Source organism: Theobroma cacao, chromosome 5 (genome assembly GCF_000208745.1).
Source record: "Theobroma cacao cultivar B97-61/B2 chromosome 5, Criollo_cocoa_genome_V2, whole genome shotgun sequence".
Lineage (NCBI taxonomy): Eukaryota > Viridiplantae > Streptophyta > Magnoliopsida > Malvales > Malvaceae > Theobroma > Theobroma cacao.
This window is the reverse complement of record NC_030854.1, coordinates 3,026,667-3,036,918: the sequence shown is the minus strand read 5'-3', so window position 1 is coordinate 3,036,918 and position 10,252 is coordinate 3,026,667. Positions and strand designations below refer to the sequence as shown.

Genomic DNA, 10,252 nt, shown 5'->3' with positions numbered 1-10,252 from the left:
CACCGCCGTGCAAAAAGGACATGAAAAGAAAAACCAAAAAGAAGAAAAAGGAAAAAAAAAAAAAACGCCAATTCAAATATGAAAGCGGCGTTTCGAAACGCTTACTGCTTCACACTCTCTCGCTACTCCATAAACCCTAACCCAACCATTCTTCACCTTGTTCCCGCCATTTCCACTTTTCCTTCACTTCCCTCAAGCGTTTTCAAAAACCTCCCTTTCCGTTCCCCTGTGACCGCCACTCTCTGTTCCACTTCCATGGCCAGCGGTGACTCCGACGCGCCACAAACATCTCCTTCCTTGGAGAAGCAGTTCGAGAAGTTCCGAGTGCAGCTAGAAGACTCTGGAAGCTTACGGGAACGCATACGCGCCGTTGTTTTGGAAATTGAGTCGGCGACTCGACTCATGCAGGCTAGTCTCCTCCTCGTTCACCAATCTAAACCAATACCCGGTAAAGTTTCTTCTTTTTCATTTCCCCCTAATTTATTTGATTTTTGAAATATTATCTAAATTGTTTTTTTAATATATAAATAGAGGTTTTAGAGAAGGCAAAGACTCAGATTAATGTGCTAAAGGATCTTTTTAATAAACTCGCTGAAGTTGTTAGGGAATGCCCTGGACAATATTATAGGTGAGATTGAATTAAGATTTTGATTATTTCAAATTTTGATGTATATAAAAGTTTTGTAAGTTGGTTTTTTTGTTTGGTGTTTGGTGTGTATAGGTATCATGGGGATTGGAGGACTGAAACTCAAATGGTAGTTTCATTGCTTGCTTTTATGCATTGGTTGGAAACAGGAACTCTTCTTATGCATACTGAAGCTGAGGAAAAACTTGGATGTATGTTTTAGTAATGAATATTTTTCCAGGTTTGTGAGTATTTTTTGTTCTTGTTAATGATCTGTTTAATTGAGAAAATTGGTTGTTCTGGCAGTGAACGATTCGGATTTTGGTTTAGATGTGGAGGACTATCTTGTTGGTAAGTGTTGAAGAAGATGTTGTTGAGTTTTATTATCTAATGGGTTGTAGTGTTCGGTCTCTACTTCTAGGAAGCTTCAATTTTCTTAGACCTCATAAACAGTTCAATTTACTGTGTTCAAAAGGCAGGGGCATTTTTCCTTTTTTTTTTATTTATTTTTTGTTGAAGAGAAGATCTCCTCGTCATACAGGTTGAAAGTTTTATTAAGATACTTTGATGGAATTAAATCAGTCACATATGCTGGTTGCACTTATGAATTTAACTGAAGAGTTGTTGATTGTTGTCGGTTTCTGGTTATTTTTATTCTTTAGTGTTTGTGTCTTTTTGTGCAAGAGACAGGACATGACTATTCTTTATTTTTTGAACTTGGGGGAGTATTATCTTTCTCCTAGTTGAGTATACTGATCTGGGAACTTTTTCTCTACCATGCAGGTATTTGCTTTATGTCCAATGAAATGGTAAGAACTGTGTCAGAAGCATGCTGTCTCTTGCTTTTTCCAATTGGCTAATGCATTCTTCCTACTCTATTTTTCACATACATTTTAGTCAGATATTTGGAGAAACTACAGATTAAAGTAAACTGGTGAGAATGTGATCATTTGGAATGAGATATTACGGAAATTGAACAAGTAGTTGAATGCACCCCTGACCCCACATATGGTGTTTTGGTGGATGTAATTACCAGCCATTAAAGTAATTGGGAAATTTTATCAACTTGGCTTAACATGCTATTTTCTTTTTTTCATTTTCACAGCCAAGATATGTGGTGAACCAAGTGACAGCTGGGGACTATGATTGCCCAAGAAAGGTGCTGAAGTTCTTGACAGATCTTCATGCAGCCTTCCGGATGCTTAATCTTCGAAATGATTTCCTGCGCAAGAAATTTGATTGTAAGCATAATCTTCTTAATTTGCTCCTTGCTAATCTGGTGTTTTAAGCCAACTTCTTATCCTAGATTTAGATTTTGAAATGCTTTCTTATTGTGGCAGCTATGAAGTATGACCTAAGAAGAGTTGAAGAGGTCTATTATGATGTTATGATTCGAGGATTGGCAACCAGTGGAGATTCAATGGAAGATCAAGGAACTCAAGGACAACCACAGGTTGCAAAAGTAGTATTTAACAACTAGTAACTCTTCCATTTTCCTTGACTGCTTGGAAGTGGGTTACTTTCAATCTTCTTTGCAGATGGCAATGCTTGAGAGAGTTTGTGATCCTTCACCGCATGGTTTAAAGCCAAAATTTTGCTAGTTAAACAAGGGAAACAGGGTTAAATAGTTGTCATGGAAGCATACTTGACAATCCTAGTACTTTTCAGTTTGTCTATTCTATCTTCTGCTAAAGTTAGTCTTTTCTGGTATTCCATCAAATTAGTTGCTTCTGCCATTGTTCGGTCAGTCTTTATGACCAAGTCTGAAATAGACTGTGATGCCGTGGCCCTGCCTTTCATGGTTAAGCTTGGTATCAGGTTCTGTATGATTTTATTTCCGCATGTAATCTTTGTACGGAACTGTCAGTCTGTCACATGAATACTTGATAATGCTCTCAACCTTTTTGCTTCACAATTATTAATTAACGGTGGTCGCCGATTACCGTTAGCAGATGATCTCAACCCGTACAGTGGCTTTATCAACCTTAGCGATTGATAATTGATCGTATTTAAGATGATATTTTCATTGGATAGTGAAAACCAATGATTGACTATGTTTTCTGTAAAAGTCTTTCGTGTACCAAACCCATTAAAGAAATATGGAAAATATTTTTCAAGCCAATTTGACAGGAAATACTTGAGAAAAAGAGGGAAAAGAGAACAGCCCACGTATTGTTAAGTCTTTTACCGTGTCCCATGATGTGGACCGCAGCTTCATTCGAGTTGGGTCCACAACCAAAAGGCCTAGGGTCGAGCTACTGAGTGGCAAGTGGCTGGCTACATCCAAGCTCAGGTTTGGAATCCGAAGAAACGCTATTCCTAATCCTAATCTATGGGCCGAGCCAACCTACTTAATTAGTTATTACCAATCCCAAAGCGCACGACCAAACACCCGCCCATTTACTCGCTTCCAAACATGCCTTTATCACGTCTAACGAGTAACGCCCCCCTATATCACCGTCAAAGAATTCCTACGTGGACAATCCACAAAAAAGCACACACAATCATTTTTATTTATTTATTTTTTGCTTGTCTTAGGTCACAGACGAGGCGGCCCGGACATGACAGACACATTATATTACCACTTTGACGAGAAAAAAAAAAAAACACACCCCCATAGAAGAATAAAATAAAAATTGTAGTAATATAAAATCTATTTGGATTCCGTCTAGTAGAAAAAAGAAGCCCCCATTTCCCTCTATTCCTCTTCATCTCCTGTCGCTGTTTGGCGGTTTTGAGCTTTTCTCTTTCGAACATTCGCTCATTTTTTTTTTCCACTTAGCACTCACACTCTCTCTAAGGTCAGATCTTTTTCTCTTTAATCTAGATTTTATATCTGTTTTTCTAGATTTTACCAGATCTTGATTTTTTTTATTTTTTAAGGTTTTTTTAGCTGGAAATTAAGTAGATCGGAGAGTGATAAGTGGTTGGCGTTTGGTTTACGGATGAATGAGGTATGTCTGGTTTTTGTTTTGTTTGATGTTTCTTTAGTTGGAGTTGTGTTTTAGTGTCTGTTTGGTTACTGAGAAAACATCGGAAAGGAAACGAAAAATGTTTGGTTCTTTTTTTGTCTGTTCTGTTTTCTTATAAAATGGATAAGCTTATCCGATTTTTGTTTTTCTTTCTTTTTTCTACTGAGATTATAAAAAATAAAAATTTAGATGAACTGAACAGATAGAGTAGGCCCACTTCACTCTAAATATATCTTTATTTCTTTAAGAAATATAAGTATAAAATTGAAAAATTATTTTTTTATAAAATTTTACTCGCAGTTTATCGGAAAAAAATCATTTTTCTTTTTTGTTAATGTTAAATCCTAGTTGAAATTCCGTAGACTTGATTTTACCTTTTTCCATTTTTTCTTATAAACATGAAAGTCCTTTAATTTTCCCTTTTATTTTTTCGTTAAAAGGTTCTTGTTTGGATGTGTGAATGGAATTCTTAGAGCTCCCGGAAAAATCAGTGTAAATGTTTCTTAAACTAAAATGCGCTCTGTTTGGTTGTGTTTTAAAGGTAAATGACTATTGAGTTGAAAGTAGAACTGACTATGTGATGTAGTTTGCTCATGAGGCAAAATGCGAGCGCAAGAAGCAAGAGATACAATAATGACCCAAGAATGTTAAGAGAACATGGAGAAGAACTTCAGATTCTTTTGTCATTGTGAGTCTATGTTTAAGGCCAATTTGGACAACCCCTTGCAACCCAAAAATAAAAAGGAAGAAAAATGTATTGTCTGTGAATTGGTTTCTTAGTTGTAATATGGATAGAATCTGCATTGTCTTGTTGATATTTTATACTACGCTTGGTCCCTTGAAAAGTTAAAAGGTTGGATGAAGGTGAAAATAAGTTTGATTTATCAATTTTCTATATTGACGATCATGGGCAAAATTGTTTATTTCTTTGTTTTAAAATCCTTCTTTGGGTTGATCAATGGAATTACAAATGTTTGTTTTCCTGGGTGTATTAAGCTAGTCATTTTATGATATTCAGTAGACAATAGTTTTATAAAGATCTTTTTCCATTTAATTGTAGGGAAAATTGGACACATGAAAGCAGGTTTGGATAGTACAAGTTAAGGTCATAACATGAAAACGGATCGGAAACCTCATTTGATAAAGAAGCTTTCTGACATGAAGCGTCAAAGGGTTAGAAACTTTTCTTTAATCTTTTCAATTGTTGAGTTATCATTCTCTTCAATATTTGAAATTCTTATGCATAGCACGACTTACTTTTCCTTAGCTTTTGCAACTTGTAATGCATATATGTTGTTTATTTAATCATGAATTTGATCTACTAAATTATGGGAGTAACTGCAAAATATAGGCCAATCATATGTGAATCAAGCTAATGGATAGGGATAAGGATTCGGGTATCACACTTTGGATACCCACTACCCAAACCCGTTTACAATACCTGAATAAAATTGCAGCATTAAGACTCGAACCCAGGTCATGCAAGAAAGCACTCACCGCCTCCACCATCTAGACAAGCAGTTTCCTTTGTTGTATATTGACAAAATAATATATTTAAAATATAGTTAGTTAAATAACTAATGTGATAATATGAATATATATAAATAAAAAATTATTAGATAATTAATTATGTTTAAATAATATGAATATCATATCATATTACAAAGGAATATAATTCTATTTTTGTTTTTATTAATTTAATTCGTAATTAATTTTATGAAATACGTAAAGAAATATTATTGTATATGTATGCGAGTTCGAGTAATTGGATATCCATGAAAAAAATTTCAATAATTTTTTAATCTAATTGGGTTTTTAAACGGGTTAGGGTAATTATAGGGTAATAAAAATATAATAGGGTTAGGGTTAGGGTAGTAACTTTTAAAATTATTCGGGTAATTAATAGGGTTAGGGTAGTTGATTTTTTATAGGGTTAGGGTTCGGGTATCTCAAAATTATAGGGTACCCGACCTGTTGACATCCCTACTAATGGATTTGAATGGTTATAAGCCTTGTCCATATTAAATATTTCCTTTTTTTTCTTGTTTTGGGTAGGTCCCCACTTGTCTCTTTTAAGTTGAGGCTACCTGTGATACTGTCTTAAAAGAAAAAATCAATGTTCAGTTAACTCTGTTTATGTTTCTCTGTTTTGCCTGCCTTTTGTCATTGATGCTTAGTTGCTCTTACAGTCTCATGCTGCCCCTCATATTTTGCTTGTGGCATTCTCCTTAAATAAGTTTATAAATTTGATAAGTTCTACATTGCTCCCTCTGCCCTCCTTCCCTTGCTTTTCTTCTCTGGATATAGGTAGATGAATCCATTGTTCCTGGCTTGGAAGATGAAGCAACTGAAGTTGAGCATTTACTTGCAGAACCTAAAAGTGAGCATGTTTCAGTAGATGGAGTCCTATGTTTTGGGAAGGAGAATTTAGAAAAGCACTTGAAAATGGAGGACTTCTCGTGTGCTTTTGATTTTGGCTGGAAAATTAATTGTGGTAATACTCTAACAGCTTGTCACTCTTCTTTTTGCTGATGCTTTCATTTCAAAAATTAAAAAGCAAAAGAAAAAGAAAATGATCTTTGAAGTGCTTCTAATTTGTGAATGGTAGCGTGCAGAAGCATCTAGAGTGTTTGATAAGTACCATATGATGGTCACTGTCATCCCTTTAAAAACAAACTGCATAGGTCCCCTCTTCGTTGCAAACTATTTCCAGGGGGAGGAAAAAACAAAAAAATATAGTAGGAGCAAAGAGCATGCATTTTAGATGCATGAACTTGTTAACATGCTTTTGTAGAATGATTGAGTGTAAATTTGTTCTATCATTAGTTCTGCACATTCACAAACAACATCTATTGTGCTTTAAACTGGTTAAAATAAGCATTTCTGGTGATATTGAGCTTTTACCTTTGAGTTGTTTAAACTAATATAATCCTGCTTATTATCTGTCTCTTTTGTTGGAAGGTCACTTTTTTTTCCCATGTGTCCTGCATGAATTCCGGGAGTCTTGGACTAGCTGCTCTAAGACTCAAGCTTAAGTCATGAATTGTCATAATCATTTCAAGAGATGAAAGTTATGAGTCACACAAGGATGCGGGGACAGTCTTTGAATAGTGTTCTTAGATTTTATGCTTTTATGTGGTTGAAAAGTGTTTCCCAAATATTGCACTATGAATGAAACAATGCAATAGTATAATACTAGAAACTAACTTCCTTGTTGAACTCAGGAATGCTATTGTTTACAGATTTATTTTGCAATTTCTATGGTTATTCTTCTGATGCTGTTATATTCTTGTGATTCTTGTTAAGGTGGGCTGGATTCTATCCATGGTCAAGGAGGAGACGATTTGAAGCTTGAAGTAAGTATTGCTTATTCTTGAAGCTTTCATGTCATCTCCAAGTCATTGTTTGATGCATTCTGTTCTTTAACTCTTCTGTCTTATGCTTTATAGTGTTTGTTATTGCTTTTCCTTTTATTTTTTTGTTTAGGGTTTTGTGTTGAATATTGTATTTACTGCATGCAAACATGCATAGGTGATACCTGACAAAATACTGCTTTAGTAGGTTCTTGATGGTTTGCTGGATGAAGTTGATGAAGTGGATGATATTCATGCAGCCCATGATCTTTCTGGTGCATGTGAAGATTTTCTTTTGGGTGAGTCTTGTCTGTACCTGTCTTAATTGCCTACCAGTTGTGTGCTGTAACACATGATTCTCATGTATTTTTTTTTCCTTTTCCCTCTGTTTTTTGTTTCGAGTGCAGATATTGAATTTCCTGAAAAGTTTTCTGAATTGGAACCTTGTGAAGGATCAAATTTGCACAACTCAAGTTCAGAAAGTCATTCACCTGGATTTAGTGGAAGTAGTAATAGTGCTGGTGGCATATCAGAATCATCAATTGCAGCTGTTCAAGAATCCAATGGCAGGAATGGTGTGCTTGGGAAGATGGTCAATTGTGATGTACATCAGACCTTTAGGAGCAAATGTGGGTGTCAGGCTCCAGTTATGGACACCATACATCCTACTATAGAAAACATGCAAGATCTTGATCAGTCTGATGATGATGAAAAACCTTTAGTAAGTTTCATATTGTCTAATAAGAAAGTAAAAAGCTCTGTTAAAGTAACAAAAGGTGGCACTCTTCTCAGACAGAAGAGAGTGCGGAAGCCTACAAGGAGGTACATTGAGGAATTTTCTAGAAATTCTACTGCTTCTGGAAAGAATAAGCGCCTTAAAGTCAGATCACAAGAACTTCCTCAAGTCCCATCTGAATCCCGGCCACGGAGAGGACGTCCCAGGAAAATTGTGCCAAAATTGGTAGAAGTTCCATTATCCCATCTGGAAATAGTTTCCTCTTACCTCCGAGCCTCTCACCTCCTGTTCATTTGCTTGTTTATATTTCTATTCATCACTTCCATTTGTTTAGATATTGTCCTTGAATATTGTGTGGCTATGACAACCAGAAAGACTCACGAGAAGAAAAACAAATATTGATAAATGCTAGCTGCAGATCAGTGATATTTGCCACAAATACAATAGAATTATTAGGCATAAGGCAATAGTTATTTCACATTCCTCTCTGCTTGCTGGTAACACATATTTGTTGACATCTTGGCAGGGATTTTTTGCTGCATCTTAGTATAGGAATTAGTTATGACATCATATTTGAACTGATGCTTTCCCTGCATGGAATTTTTTGTATGGACTATATTGATGATGTGAGGTCTTTTTATATGAAAACTAGGAGTGAGAACAGAAGACAACTGACTATCAAGGATGTATACTTTTGTTCTCACTTGCACAAAAATAGCATTCTTGTTCCTTGATTAGGCATTTTTGTCTTTGGAAGTAGTTGACCCAATAATTTTCTTAAGCATGATAACTTAAAATTTTAAAATTATTTTTCTTGCTTTCTTTGCAGGAGCTTGAATCTGATTATGAGCTTTCTGCATCTGAATCTGAAGATGAGCATAAGAGAAGCAAAAGATCCAAAACGGCTTGTGATAGGAGGAAGCATCAAAGGATGTGGACCCTTGCAGAGGTGATTAAGTTGGTTGATGGAATTGCTCAGTATGGTGTTGGAAGATGGACTGATATAAAAAGGCTTCTATTTGCATCATCAGCTTATCGAACACCTGTTGATCTGAGGGTACCTTGCTGCCGTATCCAATATTATTGTTTCCTCTTGTGTTAATACTTGAATTATTTTTTAAATGTGGATGCTTTCTACAGGACAAATGGCGAAATCTTCTGAGATCTAGCTCTGCACTTAAACACAACAGGAGAGAGGTTAGCCTTCTGTTGTTTTCCTTCTCTATTTGCACTTTCGTTTGCTTCCACCTGAATAGGATGGTATCAATCACTTCAATTGCTTGTATCTCTAGCTCATTCTACTTGTTTAATTTTTATTCTTTTAATTACAACTATTTCTTTAAGATTACTTAGAGATCAGAATTGGAACTGCAAATGCTTGGAGTCTTTGTATTTTTATCATCAAGTGGCCTAAGAGCTTGCTGCTGAGCCTGGATCCTTAAGGATGCAGAATTGTCGTTTCTAGTAAACATTACCCCAGCTATAATGCATCAAGAGCTACATGTTTGAAACTCCCCCTCCTGATAAAATATGAAATGATGTGGGATGCAGGGTTGACTGTTTAAATATATATCAGCAGGGCAAGTATTTACTCGTGGTCTTCTGCATATCAAAAGCAGTAATGATCAGAGTATGTTCATTAAGAGTGATGGTTTATAGTGTCTCTTATGGTATAATCATAATTTAAAATGTTTGTTGCAGGTTGAGAATGATTTGAAGCATGCTGTACGTCCCCTACCAAAGCCTGTGGTGCGCCGAATCCGTGAACTGGCCACCATTCATCCATATCCAAGGGTTCGCAGCCCAAAAATTTCACCTGTTGATGCCCCTTCCTCCAAGCACCCGACAACAACTAAAGGAGCTCCAGTTTACCCTCATGCTAGAAATTTACGTAGGAAGAAGTGTAGTTGAAGCATTTGTGTATTTGCCGTTAAAGCAAACTGTAATTCAGGTTCAGTTGTAAAGAAGCTGTGTTATCCCTACAGCCCCCTTAACACCGACTGTGATCTGCACATATAAATGTTCTCAGATCATTAGGAAATATCTGGTAAATGTTGCACAAGTAAAATCCAAATTTTACAATTTTAATAGCCAGGAATATTGGCTAACTGATGTTTAAAGAGTAAGTTTTCCTTCCATCCATGCCCTTGCCTTTAACTTGCATTGACTGCTTTAAGTGTCACCCCCGTGTCCACTTCCATATTGTAGTATTTCCGGGGACAACTCTATAGGTTCCATTGACCCCCTCCCTGTGGGGCTGTGACGTTGCCATTTCTAGGATTTGTAGAGGTAAAAAAATGTTGTGGCTGCCCCAACTCCCATGTTCCCATACCTCAGCCTGTGGGACAAGGCTTCAGAGAGTCTCGGCCTCTCGGGGTTGGTCCAAACAAATTTACAAGTTATGTTCTTCCATTGTGTTACGCCCAGGCTTTAAGTTTCAGCATGCAACTGGACAAGTCAGATGCGGGAGAACTGGATTTGGTGGCTGGGTCTTGTTTCAGAGGATTAAAATTAATGAAAGGTTTGAAAACAGAAAGCAAACAAACACAAAGCTATACTTGTCCTT

At 36.2% G+C, this 10,252-nt stretch overlaps 2 protein-coding genes across 6 annotated transcripts; both read left to right on the top strand.

The window, feature by feature from the left end:
* On the top strand, positions 58-2,573 carry LOC18597983 (translin). Its single transcript, XM_007027306.2, has 7 exons — positions 58-448; positions 532-628; positions 722-837; positions 932-976; positions 1,409-1,434; positions 1,731-1,866; positions 1,966-2,573. The coding sequence occupies exons 1-7, from the start codon at positions 79-81 to the stop codon at positions 2,103-2,105; spliced, it is 930 nt and encodes a 309-aa protein (XP_007027368.2). The 5' UTR covers positions 58-78; the 3' UTR covers positions 2,106-2,573.
* Positions 3,275-9,824, top strand: LOC18597982. 5 transcript variants are annotated; one of them, XM_018121835.1, is made up of 10 exons: positions 3,275-3,426; positions 3,509-3,579; positions 4,658-4,770; positions 5,905-6,091; positions 6,904-6,953; positions 7,159-7,249; positions 7,358-7,671; positions 8,516-8,743; positions 8,827-8,883; positions 9,388-9,824. In XM_018121835.1, the coding sequence occupies exons 3-10, from the start codon at positions 4,711-4,713 to the stop codon at positions 9,595-9,597; spliced, it is 1,197 nt and encodes a 398-aa protein (XP_017977324.1). In that variant the 5' UTR covers positions 3,275-3,426; positions 3,509-3,579; positions 4,658-4,710; the 3' UTR covers positions 9,598-9,824. The 5 variants fall into 5 exon arrangements, with proteins under 5 accessions (XP_017977324.1, XP_017977323.1, XP_007027366.2 ...); XM_018121834.1 differs by having other exon boundaries at positions 3,276-3,426; positions 5,905-6,088; positions 7,358-7,911; XM_007027304.2 differs by having other exon boundaries at positions 3,276-3,426; positions 7,358-7,911.

Excerpts from the sequence above, each read along its gene's own strand:
- LOC18597983 (XM_007027306.2), top strand. The coding sequence starts at position 79 with ATGAAAGCGGCGTTTCGAAACGCTTACTGCTTCACACTCTCTCGCTAC. Across the intron at positions 1,435-1,730 it reads GCTTTATGTCCAATGAAATG|CCAAGATATGTGGTGAACCA; the intron begins GTAAGAACTGTG and ends TCATTTTCACAG. Across the intron at positions 1,867-1,965 it reads CCTGCGCAAGAAATTTGATT|CTATGAAGTATGACCTAAGA; the intron begins GTAAGCATAATC and ends TTATTGTGGCAG.
- LOC18597982 (XM_018121833.1), top strand. The coding sequence starts at position 4,711 with ATGAAAACGGATCGGAAACCTCATTTGATAAAGAAGCTTTCTGACATG. Across the intron at positions 6,092-6,903 it reads TGGCTGGAAAATTAATTGTG|GTGGGCTGGATTCTATCCAT; the intron begins GTAATACTCTAA and ends ATTCTTGTTAAG. Across the intron at positions 7,250-7,357 it reads ATGTGAAGATTTTCTTTTGG|ATATTGAATTTCCTGAAAAG; the intron begins GTGAGTCTTGTC and ends TTTCGAGTGCAG.